This window comes from Pelmatolapia mariae, linkage group LG2 (assembly GCF_036321145.2).
Source record: "Pelmatolapia mariae isolate MD_Pm_ZW linkage group LG2, Pm_UMD_F_2, whole genome shotgun sequence".
NCBI classification, from domain to species: Eukaryota; Metazoa; Chordata; class Actinopteri; order Cichliformes; family Cichlidae; genus Pelmatolapia; species Pelmatolapia mariae.
In genome coordinates this window covers 15,269,181-15,285,230 of record NC_086228.1, presented here as the reverse complement: position 1 = coordinate 15,285,230, position 16,050 = coordinate 15,269,181, and the positions used below count along the sequence as shown (strand labels likewise).

The window sequence follows — 16,050 nt, the reverse complement described above, 5'->3', positions numbered from 1 at the left end:
AAATGGACTGAGTTTTTTTGTCTTCCAGTCTATTTTCTGATGTATTTTGTCAGTTTTCTTGTTTACTTTTTTTCAAATGCAACCAAAACCACAAAATGGACAAACAAACTTGGTGTTCCTTCTTGTTTTTCTCCTTTCACAGGGCTTCTCCTCTTTGAATGACACGCCGCATATGGTGATTGAACAGACCAGAAGTGTTGTTGAGAGTAAGTGGCTTTTGAACCGATGTTTTTCTGAAATCAAACACAAAAGTTAATAACTCTTGATATGTGTTATTACAATAAGTGCTTATATAAATGAATGGATTTTTGTGTTCTCCTTGCACTCTCTGCGTTTCTCTTTATGTTTCATTTGTTATGTACTGTAAGTTTGTTTCTTGTAGCAAGAATGGGGCCTTTAAGTTTGAATTGCACAGATTTCACTTTAAACATTTCTTGATATAGTAGTCTAATTCAATGTTAAATTTCAATCCGGGTTAATATTTTTCCAAATAATGGTAAAACTGATGAATTTATTTATTTTTCAAGTATCTTTACACTTTACACTTTCATTTTTTCTTTTTTGAAAAAATAATTTCTCTCAGGTGTAACAAATTTGGTGGATAGCATTGGCAATAACATCAGCAGCTTTTCCAAGGCATTCCCAGTGCAGAGCTGCCTGTCCAACTTCACCATCTTCGTTAACCATGTGCACGCCAAGATTGAAGACTACTACCCAGAAATTGACAAAATGGACTTCTACAGGTATTCTTCTTCACTTCACAGAGCATACCTGTGTATTTATAAGTGCTTTGCATAAAAGGAAAACCTCTAAGGGTAAAAGTAAAAAAACATTTTTATTAAATAGAAACTATCATGTAAATGTGCTGAAACAAGGTAACTATATTAATGCAATATGCCTGATGTTTGACATTTATCTTGCTGTACGTTTTTTCTCTTTTCCTTTTTAGTAAGCTTTGTGTTCTATTTTCATTGTACCCATCCTAGTTTCTGTGCTTATGTGTTTTTTTTGCTGTATAGGCAAGTGGAGCAAAGCTCTCTTTCTCGAGGATGCTTTGACAGTTTGTTGATATAAACCACAGTGGGAACTGTGTTCTTATTTATATTTTGGTAAACCACCTTCTGTGAGATCTCTAATAGTTTGGCTTTGCCTGCTGCCTTCAGGTGGATTGGCTGCATTGCTCTTTGTTGCATGGTGGTCCTGGTCCTGGCCTTCAACTACCTGGGCCTGCTGTGCGGAACGCTGGGCTATGACAAACATGCCTCACCTACAACACGGGGCTGCATCTCCAATACAGGAGGAACGATGCTTATGGCGTAAGTCCAGTATGCAAAGTGTAAAAAGCTGCCACAACTCAGGTTTATGTTGCTATTTTAACACCTACAAGTACAACTGTAGTATAGCTGTACACGTTCTAGTAGTTTTTACAGTTATTAAAACTGTACTATAACAGACAGCTTGTTTCACTATAAAGCTACAGTTCACTGTGTTAGAATTGTACCCATCAGCTGTACCACAGGGACTATTTGTTCATCTCCACAGTGGAGTTGGATTTAGCTTCCTCTTCTCCTGGGTACTGATGGGAGTGGTGACCATCATCTTCCTGGCTGGAGGGAACATGGAGAAACTTGTGTGTGAACCATTCCACACCAAAGAGCTTTTCAAGGCAAGTCATGCAATGATAAGAGAGATAAAATGTATACAGAGTGTTTTTTGATTGTGTAAAAGTGGATCCCATACATAAAGCATACAAAGCGCCCTACTTTCAAAGATTAATATATATTATTAAATAAAAGTCCTACTTGAAGAGTAAAAGAAACATTCTATATATTTTTCTTTGAAAACTGACTGTAATTCATAAAGAAATCCAACGTGTGTATCTGTGTGTGATACAACTAAAAAAGTAAATAGTGAACAAAGTGACAGTCTCACTTCAGCTTCATACATTCAGAAGTGAATATTTTCAGACACAGCACACTGTGATCTCTCTTCATTACCCACTGTGGTGAAGCTGGGGCCGGCATGTGCTTCGTCATAGTGTTTAGTTTTTGTTTTGGTGGTTGTGACATTTGGTGTAGATTAATCTGCTTTAGCTTTACTGGGCAGTCCTCTCAAAAACGTGTCCATGCATTGTTAGCAGTGCAGAACCAATGTGTCATTTTCATTGAGCTTCACTCCACCCCGAGTTATAATTCTGAGATCCCACAGTCTGGGAACCACTGGCACAGATAATTGTTAGTATAAGCACACTACATAAAACTTGGTGTCCCTTAGGTTGGCTCATTGGAATAGCATTTGCTGCCAGTTGTCAGGGGCAAGCTGTTATGTGTATTAAGTCTGAATGCATCTGCACTCAACCCATCCATAATTCAGAAGATCTAATTTTGCCTCAAGTTTAAAAAACAAATAAAGAAATGGGCAAAAAAAGGCTGAAATATTCTGCCATTTTTCTTAATTGATGGTGCATCGGCACTCATGAAAGAGAATGAAGTTTGTCAGATTTGGAGCGGGGTCTCTTAAGTAATTTATAGAAGTTTCTGCAAATGAAATTCATTTTCAGCATTTTCTTCTGTGCCTCCATGATTGCTCTTCTCGACTTTCTTGCCGCCTCAGTGAGGACGAACTGCATCGTGGATGATGATGTGCATTTGTTTCTAATTTGAATTTACATTAATGAATTTACTGATGGATTCGTTTTGCTTCACCATAGGAATTATTGATCATACATCCTGTTTCCTGCTCTCTAATTCACCAGGTTGTGGATACTCCATATATGATCAACCCAGAGTGGAAGAACTTCATCCCTGGCTACATGTACAACGACTCTGAGCTGAAGCTGACAACAGAGAGCTTATACAGGCAAAGAAAACGATTTTTTGTGTATTTAGATGACACTGTCATGCCATTATTCTCACACCCTTCTCCACCTGTCTTCTCTATATTTCATGCATACACTAGTTTACAACAATATGAATGATTTTTTTTTTCCCCAGCAAAACAGCCCATTTATCTCAGTATAGTCTGCAAAATTAATCAATGATGCTGTTTTCCATTTGGCTTAGGGTCAGACATCAAGCATGTGACTGAGTATCTTGTTTCCATTGATGGAGATGCAAATGAGAAAGAAGGAGAGGGTTACTATTAACTTGGCTTGGCTAATTAGGATCGTTGTTTTCTACGCTGTCTGCACTGCTTTTCTGCAGCCCCTTTCTTAGTGATTACACGAGCTTTCATCATCTTCCTGCAGTGTGAAGCTGCACATTCTCAGTATACTGGGATGGCAGATTCATCGTCACCATTTCCAAACAGAATGTGTTTTCAAGTTTTCACACTTTATAAAGCAAGTCTAAGATATGTGGCTACCTAAATGCTTTCAAGGCATTTTTAGCTTTAATATATTTGCAAACATTTTAAGTTTTTGTGAATAATACGCTGTCTCTCATAAATGGACATATTAGTCATGTACTTCCAGTCAGTTTCACTTGGTGGCAGCAAATATTTTTACTATGACAGAAAGTTACATATTCATATTTCTCTCTCTCTCTTTCTTTTTTTCCCCCTTTCTAATGTTTCTGTGTGTATTTGTTTTCGTGTACTTGTCTTCATTAGTACTTGCAAAAAGAACCAAGGCATCTACTCTGCCATGCGTCTGGACAAAGTCTTCAATATTTCCTCTTACCTGAACACCACAGTGGTTAGTAACCTTTACGTACTCTGTTGTAGTTATTATTATGATAGGGTGCTGTCTTATAATAGCTGAAAGCAACTAAAATAACTACTTTTTTCTCCTAAAGTGTTATACACTTTACATTACCAGTTCATAAAAAGATACATGATATTAACCTTTAATAGGACAAATTTTAATCAGCTGAAAAAGAATAACTCTGATTTTGCTCACATATCAGGGTAAAGTCAGGGTAATCTTTGTCCATGTATAATATTTTCTCTCTTCCCTCCCACTCGCAAAACATAATAAAAACAGCTGGATTAAAAACAACTATGCAGTTTGAATATGTAAGTCTACAGGGAATAAGGTCCCAGACATCTGCAGTCAAGGCTGCAGTACTTCATTTGCATTGCCTTATAAGTTCTTAGGTCCCAAACTAAAAGGGATGCTGACAGCTGATAATTTCAGAATGCTTTAGCACTTAAGTCAGTGTATGCCTGTGTGACATTATATTGATTTAAGTTTCTATTTCCCTGTGATTGTGAGCCAGCCACTTCTACATTCAGCACTTTCCTGCCAGTTGGCACAATTGCCTTGACTCATTGTCGCCAGCAGATGATATGTTCCATGCGGCTCCTGGATATTGTTCATTTGTCTTCATTAAAGCCTGAAAATTTTTTTAAAAGTCTGACACTTTTTATTCTGTTAATTTACCAATCATACAAGCTATAAGCAGCAAATCTAAAAAGTTTCCCCCCATTATTGTAAATATACATCTATTCTAAGAAGAGCTTCCCTCTTTTAAGCTAACATGCTTGTTATCACCATAGTAACTCTAATTTATCTCACTGTATAAATGCACAACAGTTTCTCACATGGCTCTAGGTTGTATGCAGCATGGGTGCATTAGCCAACTTTAACACCAAATGGTGACATGAAATATTATTATATTTATATAGTCTATGATATATACCTTTGAATTGATCATAAGTATTCACATTTCACAATTCATTACAAAAAAAAGTTAAAAAACTATATTTTCAGGCAATAAATGGGGGTGTCATTGGCGTATGTGGATTCAGTGTATGCAGTGTTGCGCAGCTCATCTCTTTGTAGAATATTCTTTATTAAATAAAAATTGTGCAACCCATCACATGCAGGACATTTCTAGTGTTATTGGAAACACATAAACATACAACCATGTCATCTGAGAACAGTTTTTATTGTCAGTATTTTTGGTTTGGTTGTCTTTAAAGTGCCACAAAACAACAACTTCTTTTTTGGTTGTGAAATTACATATTTCTATTCACGACATCCTTCATGAAAGTCACACTTGCCAAGATATGTCTCGGTACGGCTATGGCTTTGCTTTTTGGGACAACAGTCCTTAAAGCATACAGTCCAGTGAAAGCAAAAGTACTCTTACTATTTATTAGTAAATGAAAGGATTATGTAGAGAAATGTTTGACTGGGGACTGTAAAACAAAGAAAATCAAGAGAAAACATCACTGGTATATGTAGACTAACATCCAAACCACATCTTTAAGATTTTGGGTCGCTCGTGTGCCAACATTTGTTTTGTGTTTTTGGAAGCCTTTCATTATTTTCATGTCTATACAGTCACAATACTGGAAATTTACTCAAAGTCCCAAGATTACCAGATTGTCTTTTTTTCTGATGTTATGTCAAGAAAATTGGAGTATACACATAAAATATGCATGAATAACATTTAATATATACATTCTAGAACAACTAAACTAAAAAAGTAATTTATATCTTTGTGTTAACAGTTCACAAAGGATGTGGTCAGTCAGCTGGACAGTCTTAAGATCGACTTGAGAGGCATAATCCTGTTGGAGGCAGAAGGAAGGCAGAACCTCCTGGATTTCTCTGAAGCAGGGCTGTCAGAGATCAACTACGCCGACTACCTGGAGGAGGTGACACATCAGCACAAGCATACTGGAATGAGCAAACACATCAGCGGGAAAGAAAAAAAATGTGCAACACAAATAAATCCCTTAAAATATGCATGAATGAAGGGGGAAGGGAATAATTGGATAATCAGGCACACAAAACCACGCAGGAAGTAGTGTGGTTTTGTGTGCCTGCAAGGGACAGGCCAGCATACACAACAAAGACAAGAAGCAATACACAGAAGGAAAGACACACACAATATTTGTGTAAAACAGCTACACAACCAAGGTATTTCTTTGTGATTACTAGACTGAATTGTTCTGTAGATGCACCGGTTTATCTGAGAAAGCACAATCCAAGTAGAAAGAGTGGGGAATCAAATAATAATGAATTGTTATAAATTCTTACATAATTACACACAAACATATTTCAGCTGTGCTTTAATGGTATGCTACCAGAAATAGCTCACTTCTGTGGGCGCAGTCTAAGAGGCACCTCCACTGCTGTCAGTTAACATACAACAGGCAGCCATGCTTCGCCTGATAAGAGCTTCAGTGTGATACAGAACAGTGGGTTTCGTCGAGGACCACTGCAGCTCAATTATCCAAAGGTGATCCTGCCAAGGCAAAGAGGATGTAGGAACAGGCAGGGACTTGGCATTTCATGTCTTGTCTAACACAACCCGTCAGGTTCACTTAGAATTATTTCCCCAGAGTGACTGAAAATAAAAAAAAGCTTTAAAGACTGACTGATACTCAACGCACACACCCTGCAAAAGTCAAGCTGACACATTTTTATGTGCAGCATGTCTCTCTGCTGTCTGTTGGAAATAATATAAGTGACAAAAAGTTATATTAAAAAGCTTTCTAGTGGTCTAATTGACTGGAATCTGTGCAGTTGAAAAGCTGCTACAGAAGAAACTACAGGATGAAGGTGAAAATGTAGCTTTGAAAATTTATTATTTGTTAGTAAAAAGAAAAGGAGTGGACAAAAAAAAACATCTTTAATTTAACTTTGCTACTATAAAGGAAAACAACATTACTTTTTATATTTTGTTCTCTTTTACTTTGATATCTTTAGGTGAATAAGGGGGTCACTGTAGTGGATCTACTCTCATTTGCCAGAGAACTGGAGGCCCAGACAGACCTGATGGTAAGAATCTGGCTTTTATACAAGCACCCAGTAGTGGTTGTATAAAGTGTTTTCTTTTGTGTGCACACTGATTTAATTTGCTTATGTACTTACAATGCCACAGGAGCACTTGATGGCAAAAAATGAAAAGAAAATATGGGTGTTCTTGCTCTCTAAGCTCTCTCTCAACGGCTCTGCCTGAACAAATAAAAGCTCTCAATGATGTGTGACTGCCGTCCATTGCATTTAGGGCAGCACAACATGCTCATTCACTTTCAATTTCTAAGTCCATTAGGGTCCTGTAGAAAGATGGAGTTTGTAGTTGATTTTAGAGAAAGGGGCTTTTAAAGAGATTTTAATCTAAAGGTCCCATAAGTTTGTTGTCCTGAAGTAAACCCAGCTGTTCTGTAAATTCAATAATTTGATTCCTCTCCTGGATGAAAGGGATAAAGAACTATATTCTAATGTACTGTTATATAAAAGGCAAGGAAAAAAATTAAGAATGTATAATATATGTGCTTCAATTCCATCTAAGCCTTTGATATATTTATCTTAATATATTTCAAGATTGTGTGGTTGTTTGTGCGTTTCAGCCCAAAAGTAATCTGCAGTCTGCTCTGAAAGGCCACGTTGGCACTCTGCGGCAGATCCACAGGCAACAGATCGTCCCAATGGAGCAATCCATGGTAATGCCCTACTGTGTTTCTCTGTTTACTATTGAGATAGCTATTTCTGTTTTCTGCTTAGGTTAGATTCATTTAGTTATTCTCTTTGAGGAAAGATTCGTCCTACATCATTTCAAAACTATGTGCCAGTGGTGGCTGATTTAATTTGCATTAATTTGGTGTATTCAGTTGTCATGGTTGTTTGTCTGCCCCTCCCTTCAGACAGGAATTGATATGACTTTCAGGTGAATTATAGAAGTGATAAAAGTATGTATTAGATGCATTTATTTGTGTGTTTATTTAAGTTAGTTTTAGTCAGTAAATATTACAAGCTAATCTTCATTTTAACTAAACAGTGGCCAAACTTAAAAAAATGAAGAAAAATGAATTAATTAAGAGGATGAGGAAAGAAGCAGAATAAGATATTTACAATATATTTTATAACATTATTTTGAATATAACACTTTTCACTTAATTTTGGATCTAAATAAAATATTTTTGCATTATTTTAATATTTAAGGTCACATTCAGAGCAAAAATGGTCAATTTGTATGTTTAGCTGGCTTATGATTTGCAAGTTGGTAACATATGAGGGTACCGCAAAAAACTCAAGGTTTCAAATTGGGACTTGACAAAAAACAGGGTGTCATTATGGTGGCAGCATCCTATATATCCTATATATTGTTTACTCTACATATATATATATATATATATATATATATATATATATATATATATATATATATATATATATATATATATATATATATATATATATATATATGAGAGAGAGAGAGAGATCTGCGATGTTGTTCCCGGGATCTGCTGGAGCCACTCGCCTAGCTTGGGAGTCACCGCACCTAGTGCTCCGATTACCACGGGGACCACCATTACCTTCACCCTCCACATCCTCTCGAGCTCTTCTCTGAGCCCTTGGTATTTCTCCAGCTTCTCGTGTTCCTTCTTCCTGATGTTGCTGTCATTCGGAACCGCTACATCAATCACTACGGCTGTCTTCTTCTGTTTGTCTACCACCACTATGTCCGGTTGGTTAGCCACCACCATTTTGTCCGTCTGTATCTGGAAGTCCCACAGGATCTTAGCTCGGTCATTCTCCATCACCCTTGGGGGCGTCTCCCATTTTGACCTCGGAACTTCCAGGCCATACTCAGCACAGATGTTTCTGTATACTATGCCGGCCACTTGGTTATGGCGCTCCATGTATGCCTTGCCTGCTAGCATCTTGCACCCTGCTGTTATGTGCTGGATTGTCTCTGGGGCATCTTTACACAGCCTGCACCTGGGGTCTTGCCTGGTGTGATAGACCCCAGCCTCTATGGATCTTGTGCTCAGTGCTTGTTCCTGTGCTGCCATGATTAGTGCCTCTGTGCTGTCTTTCAGTCCAGCTTTGTCCAGCCACTGGTAGGATTTCTGGATATCAGCCACCTCCTCTATCTGCCGGTGGTACATACCGTGCAGGGGCCTGTCCTTCCATGATGGTTGCTCGCCTTCCTCCTCTTTCTTGGGTTTCTGCTGCCTGAGGTATTCACTGAGCACGCTGTCAGTTGGGGCCATCTTCGTGATGTATTCGTGGATGTTTCTTGTCTCATCCTGGACTGTGGTGCTGACACTCACCAGTCCCCGGCCTCCTTCCTTCCGCTTAGCGTACAGCCTCAGGGTGCTGGACTTGGGGTGAAACCCTCCATGCATGGTCAGGAGCTTTCTTGTCTTTATGTCAGTGGCTTCTATCTCCTCCTTTGGCCAGCCTATTACCCCAGCAGGGTACCTGATCACGGGCAGGGCGTAGGTGTTGATGGCCCGGATCTTGTTCTTACCGTTCAGCTGACTCCTCAGGACTTGCCTGACCCTCTGCAGGTACTTGGTGGTTGCAGCTTTCCTAGTGGCCTCTTCATGGTTCCCATTCGCCTGCGGGATCCCCAGGTACTTGTAACTGTCCTCTATGTCTGCAATGTTGCCTTCTGGTAGTTCAATCCCCTCAGTTCTGACTACCTTCCCTCTCTTTGTTACCATCCGACTACACTTCTCCAGTCCGAACGACATTCCAATGTCATTGCTGTATAGCCTGGTAGTGTGGATCAGTGAATCGATGTCTCGTTCACTCTTGGCATACAGCTTGATGTCATCCATGTACAGGAGGTGGCTGACAACCGCTCCGTTTCGTAGTCGGTATCCATAGCCAGTCTTGTTAATGATCTCACTGAGGGGGTTCAGGCCTATGCAGAACAGCAGTGGGGACAGAGCATCTCCTTGGTAGATCCTGCACTTGATGGTGATTTGTGCTATGGGCTTGGAGTTGGCCTCTAGTGTTGTACGCCACATCCCCATTGAGTTCCTGATGAAGGCTCTTAGGGTCCTGTTGATCTTGTACAATTCTAGGCATTCCAGTATCCAGCTGTGGGGCATTGAGTCATAGGCCTTCTTGTAATCAATCCAGGGCACAGGTTGGTCAGTCTGGTCTTGCAGTCTCGGCTGACCGTTCTGTCTACCAGTAGCTGGTGTTTTGCGCCTCTGGTATTCTTGCCAATCCCTTTCTGTGCCCCACTCATGTATTGACCCATGTGCCTGTTCATCTTAGCCGATATGATGCCTGACAGGAGCTTCCATGTAGTACTGAGTCAGGTTATTGGTCGGTAGTTGGATGGGACCGGTCCCTTCTTGGGGTCCTTGGGGATCAGGACCGTCTGACCTTCGGTTAACCCTTGCCACTGAGAGTACACTTTTGCTGGTTCTGTGGAGAACAGCTGGTTTATTCTCCTGCCTGCTATCTCTCTGGTGTACCTCCTCAAGCGGCTGGCCAAGGCTGTGAGTCTTTGCTTGGCAGTTTCCAAGGCCTCAGGTATGGACAGCTTGCTGTATTTCTTATGCACCTTCTTTGTCGCGCCTTTCTGCAACTCCGTTAGTTGGCTAACCTCCCTCCGTGCTACTTTGATCTTGCCCTCTAGCCTCCTTCTCCATGGAGGGTACTGCCCCTTGTGGCTGTTCAACTTGTAGCCAAGCATCTCACTGATCACTGCTGCCGTATTGTAGATCAGCTTGTTAGTGTCGGTAATCGTGGTTGTAGGTATCAACCGTGGTGCTGCATTAACATCATCTAGCAGACCTTCTGAGGGTACTTCACGTAATCTTGGTAACCAGCTACGGGGGATCCAGGTTTCAAGCTTGGCCATGATCCTATCTTTCAGGTCAGTTCCTCTCGCACTTAACGATCCTTCTCCTATCGCACTTGGGGCTATGTACCCAATCTCGGGTGGGGGTGATGATATCTCCCCCCTGACCTGGCGTCCTGACTCCTCCTTGCCGTAGCATTTATGTTGTACCTCGTCAATCTCTAGCTGTGAGAGCAGTCCTTTCTTTCGAATGTTGGAACACTGAGCTACTAGTTGTTTCGCCGTCATTGTGGATGTTGGGTATCGAAGAATCCATAGGTCCCTCATCCTATTCATGTAACCCCTTCCGCCAGGGTTACTTGCGTAGTAGCATTCCAGCAACGCCCTGTTTTCGTCTCTTGCCCACCGATGCCTTCTTGTTCCAGTAGCCCACTTGTCGTCAGGGTGCCCTGGTTCCTCAACACCTGACGCGGACCTTGTTGATCCGGGCGACGTCCGAGCTGGCATGCCTTCATATTATCTGTCTCGCTCATGTCTGCGGTAGGCTCGCTTAGCATAGGGGGTCTAGCCTTAGGACCCTTACTGGATACAGACGCCCCAGGCGGGAATCACTCTAAAGAATATTTAAAATCTTTCGGTCCACTGTCTTTACTTTTCCCACCTCAGTGGTTAGTTGATTTTAGGCTTTTTAAACCTGAGGCCCTACTTGCACAGGCCTATACTGTATACTGGTTGGTAACTACTGGTCGGTAAGAAAAAATGTGCATTCCCCAGCAAGTTGGTGAATTGTTGCTGGAGTTTGCTGGCAGTCGCTTGGTGAAATGGGTCACGTCATCATTTGCTTTCAAAGTATATGTCGTGCCTTTTGAAACATTTTGGTTTCGAAGATAGGCAGACAGTCTCCATTTCCAGTTTGTGACACACTTTTTCAAGTGTCATTACCTTTTAGTGGTTAGCCTCATGAGTGTCTGCGGACCATTTAGTGTCCTCCATGCAAAGTACCATGGACTGCTAGTGATGAAACCTATCACAACCTATCACTGAGGTAGAGCAGGTCATCTACTGATCAGAAGGTTAGTGGTTCGATCCCTGGCTCCTCCAGTCTGCATGCCAAGTGTTCTTGGACAAGATACTAACCCCAAATTGCTCTCCGATATGTTCGCACTAAGAAACTTAGAAGACGGTGCTTGTGTGATTGGGTGAATGCACCATGTTGTATAGAGCACTTTGAGTACTCTAGGAGAGTAGAAAAGCGCTATATAGGAATCAGTCCATTTACAAGGAGGAGTTTGTTGCAGCACCCTTTTACAACCTATTTCATACAGTAACCTCGAGGACCACTCAGTCAGACTGGGGATTGCCAACTGGTCTCTAGGCCTGTGTTACTGAGGCCTAACATAACACTTTGCCTGGTGCCAAATACAGAGACATAAGCAACCAGTGGCTAGTTGAGCTACATATTTTACTTGGGACCACAACAGAGCTAAAAGACATGAGCCCTGTAGATTTATTTTATTATAAATGACTATATCGATATGTGTTAGATGTCAGGATCCCAAACTCAAAGCTACCAAGTAGGAGTATTTTCTGTTAACATTTGCAAATATATATTTCAGAGAATTACATAAACCTTGACAGTGATAAGACATTTATATGATTCATTTAATATCATTTAAATGGGGAATTCTGACCCTCAGGCATGTGTCATCTAAGACATCATGACTGTGAAAAACAAATTAAATATTCAGTTTTATTTCCCCTGTCAAAGCCAATGCCATTCTTCTGAATAACAGCAATTATTTACAGCTACAAGCAGTTCAGACGAGCAGTGATATTCATCAACACAGATTTTTACAGCTGCTTTTTTTTATGTTGTTCTTTTTCCTCTTTCAACTTCAAGAAGTATGTTAGAGCAAGGGTAAGCAGAAATGCGTTCGTCTTGTGTAATAAGTGTCCCCATTCGTTATGTGGAACATTAACAAACACTGACATCATTTAGAGTAATTTTGTTTTTTGTTTTTTAAAAAAAGAGGGGGAAAAGTCCAATTTTAGGCTGGATTGTGTGTTTTTATTAAATGTACATTATACTCATGTACTCTGGTGTTATACGTGAAGAGTTTTGTGCTAAAATCTCAGAAATATCCACTTAAAGAAAAGAAATGTTGTGTAGCAACTCTATCTACTTAGTCACTAGTGGAAGCAAAGGAAAGACCGGTTAGTTGTTGTATATGTTACAATTAATTTGCCTTTGAAGCTAGCTGAATCATGTTTTTCTTTTCGTTGTGGATATTTAATTTTGGAACAGAACTCTTTAGCATGCAAAGATGTTATTCATCAAGTGTCAGTTGATTCTGGTCTCCATTTCTGTTTCACTGGCTTATGTTTTGAACGGATGTCATTAACCTCTGAACTTTGACCTTTATACTTAAAATTTTGTTGCTCTACAGAGTGCGCTGAACCAGAGTATGAGGTTCCTGGAAAGAACAGCCTCTGATCTTCCTGTAAGTAAAATAGTCCTTGAGTTTAAGTCAGAAATAATGTAATCATCATTATCTAAACAAAACCCATTGTTTCTTCTCCGCAGAACAAAATCTTAGCTGTTCTTGATGCCATCAAAGCTGCACAGTTCCTCATCTCGCAGAACGCTACGCATTTAATAAATCGGGTAACAGCTGAATTATTTTTCTTTGCTTTTATACTTGATTTGTATAAAATGCTGTACTTACATTGTGTCCTAATCTTTCTCAGGAGTCCAGAAAGTACACCACCACCATTATTGGCTACTTTCATCAATACATTGAATGGGTGAAAACATCTGTAAGTTTTGGTGTGCTAATGTGCTATTTTTTTCTACAAGGGGAAACAAAATGAAATTTTCCACACAAAACACAGCAGGTGTAGGTAAATAAAAAGTAAACAAATGAAAAAATAATTATATTAGTTCAGGAAGACAGCACAATATATATTTTAGGTGGAGCTATCAAGCTATGGCTCCACATCCTTTTACAAGCCAGTTCCATAAGCCCCAACCTCACCCTCTGAGACCTGAGTGATGCCCAAGTGATCAAGAATCCAGCAGAATATGGAGTTTATCTTTGAAGCTATAGAAAAGGCTTCAAACTGAATGCTCTGACTTGCTGATTAATTTGGAGCGTTATCAGTGATCCACAAGACCAAGATACATTTCCAACTGTGCCACAAAATGTGCAAAAAAGGTTGTTTGTTTGGTTTTTTTTAGCAAATATCAACCTGTTACTCATCATTAAGAACCTGCACCAAGATTTAGATAGCACTTCCACAAACGATGAAAACTTCAATCAGCAGATATGATATTTATTAAATTTATCATATCTGATATATAGTACACGGCTCATTCTGTGTCTGACTTCAGGAATGATGTAAAGCTCATATTAAATCTTTCTTTTCTCAGGCAGATTTAGATACTACGACACTGGAGAGCTGGACACACAAGACATTTTAGGGCATTTAAATCTGCCTTTTACTTGAATCATCTACATTGAGACTTTATATTGTCGACTCACATTGATTCTATTGGAATCACTTCAAGTCTTCAAATAAAATGTTTCAAACTACAAAGAATAAAATTCAGAAGGAATTACAAGAAATAATTCTCAGTAACACCATATTTCACTTGCTGGAATGTGAACATGCTGTCTCCCTGAATCATAATTTGTTAACACTTTGAAGGTGTGGGTCTATTTCTCACAGTGTTAATTTAGCCTGAAGCGAATGTTGCATTGCAAAACTTTGCATGTTGCATAAAGGTTTTGGAGTGTATAAAGAGAAGTCAAATATAACAGTTACAACCTCTATAAATTTGAGGAATTTGCTCTGTGGCATGTTGGTTTCTGCTTTAGTTAACTAAAGGAATGAGAGTAAAAAAAACCAAGATGCTTGAATCATGAAGCTTTTCTGTTGATCTCAGAAGTCTCTTTTTGTTTGCCAAGAACACTGCAGGGAGACGTTGTGCAATCGTTTACATCTCCAAGACAGACTTTAACGTGCAAAGTAATTGTACAGTGTTACTGAATCTGTTGTGTGTTGACATTTCCTGTTTATATCCTCTGTAGCTGGCCATGGAAGTTGCACCATGCAAGCCCTTCAGCAACATGGTGGACACAGCTGAAATCATGGCTTGCAGTTTCGTGGTTGACTCTATGGTAACAATATTAGAAATACAGGAAGACAGACCCTGTTTAAACAGACTTGTGACAGATTATATTTGGGTTAAAAAACTCTATAACTGGGTAAAGAACCTTGATTCCGACTGTAAAAGTCACATCCAGTACTGTTTTGATGGAGTAAATGATGATAAAATATAAAATTTATGGGCATAGGAAAAGTGTGACAGTTTTAAATGGCTCTAACTGGAACGACTACTGTCTAGCTTAATCTATTATTCATTTGATTTATATAATGTCCTGAGGGAAGACATATTTTATATTACTTACATAGCCTGAACTTTTGCATGAAATCTTTCCTCAATAATAACAGAAGGCTAAAATAATTATGAATTTATATCCTGATGGGTTAGCATTTCCACCCTAAGTACTTGCCTTTCCAACAGAACACTTTCTGGATGGGCCTGGGCTGCAGCACTCTCCTCCTGCTGCCGAGCATTATTCTAGCAGTAAAACTGGCCAAGTACTACCGCAGGATGGACACAGAGGATGTTTACGATGAGTGAGTATTTGTAAATGCTCTTCTACTTTTTCCTTAAATGTATTTATAGTTTTCATATTAAATACCTAGTCAGTGTAAAGTTAAGTAACATCTACACTGCCCTGGGAATGTCCACATACTGTAAGACAGTTTATAATCTTTGTAGGAGATATGTCACATTCTGATAATGGTTGCAGGGCATCCTTCTGTTATTTCTATTCTGTCTTTTCTATCTGCTTTGTGCATGTTGAGCTGCAAGTCATATGAAGGAATCAAGTTTTTATTTTTTTTTTTATAAATATTTTAGCTGAATTTTTGGGGTTTATTGCAGTCAAATGAACTTTGAGTGGGTCTTGTTTGTCACGTTGGCTCTACAAGTTTACAGTTGATTTTCTTTTCCTCCCTTTTCTCCTCTCTGTAGTTCCTCTGTTTCTGGGACTTGGCATTTCACTTTGTGATAACCATTTCTACTATTTCCATTTCCCACATCCCTTATTTAAACTTTAATTTTTTTCCCATCACTCTCTATCAAGCACTTGGCACTTTAAAAAGAAGCATTGGCACATCCCTTTTTCTTCTTTACACACATTTTTTTAACGTTCTTTGACTCTGCAGTCATACAGTAGTTTTTTCTATAACGTCTCGGATGATCAGTGGCGTCTCTTACTTTGTAATCTGAGTGATTACAAGAAACTATCTGGTGCATTTCCTTTACCAACTTAATGACGTTATGTTGCTGTTTTTTTTTTCTTTTGTGTGTATCTTTATAGCACTGAGACAATTCCCATGAAAACGTAAGACATTTTATCCACCTCCCTCTCCTTTTCAACGTCTCTCACTCTGTGCTTTTCTCTGATTCTTG

General features: G+C 39.4%; 1 protein-coding gene across 19 annotated transcripts in view; it reads left to right on the top strand.

Moving 5' to 3' along the window:
• prom1a (prominin 1a) overlaps nt 1-16,050 on the top strand; it is an 88,130-nt gene that overhangs the window by 63,992 nt on the left and 8,088 nt on the right. For 8 of the 19 annotated variants that reach the window (XM_063493671.1, XM_063493620.1, XM_063493637.1 and 5 more), the window contains 16 exons: nt 143-206; nt 584-743; nt 1,164-1,316; nt 1,543-1,666; nt 2,756-2,859; nt 3,610-3,694; nt 5,458-5,604; nt 6,662-6,733; nt 7,306-7,398; nt 12,406-12,423; nt 12,953-13,006; nt 13,090-13,170; nt 13,254-13,322; nt 14,597-14,686; nt 15,094-15,209; nt 15,959-15,982. In XM_063493671.1, the coding sequence (XP_063349741.1) occupies nt 143-206; nt 584-743; nt 1,164-1,316; nt 1,543-1,666; nt 2,756-2,859; nt 3,610-3,694; nt 5,458-5,604; nt 6,662-6,733; nt 7,306-7,398; nt 12,406-12,423; nt 12,953-13,006; nt 13,090-13,170; nt 13,254-13,322; nt 14,597-14,686; nt 15,094-15,209; nt 15,959-15,982 (1,454 nt within the window). The other 11 variants (XM_063493705.1, XM_063493720.1, XM_063493726.1 and 8 more) reach the window with 4 other exon arrangements.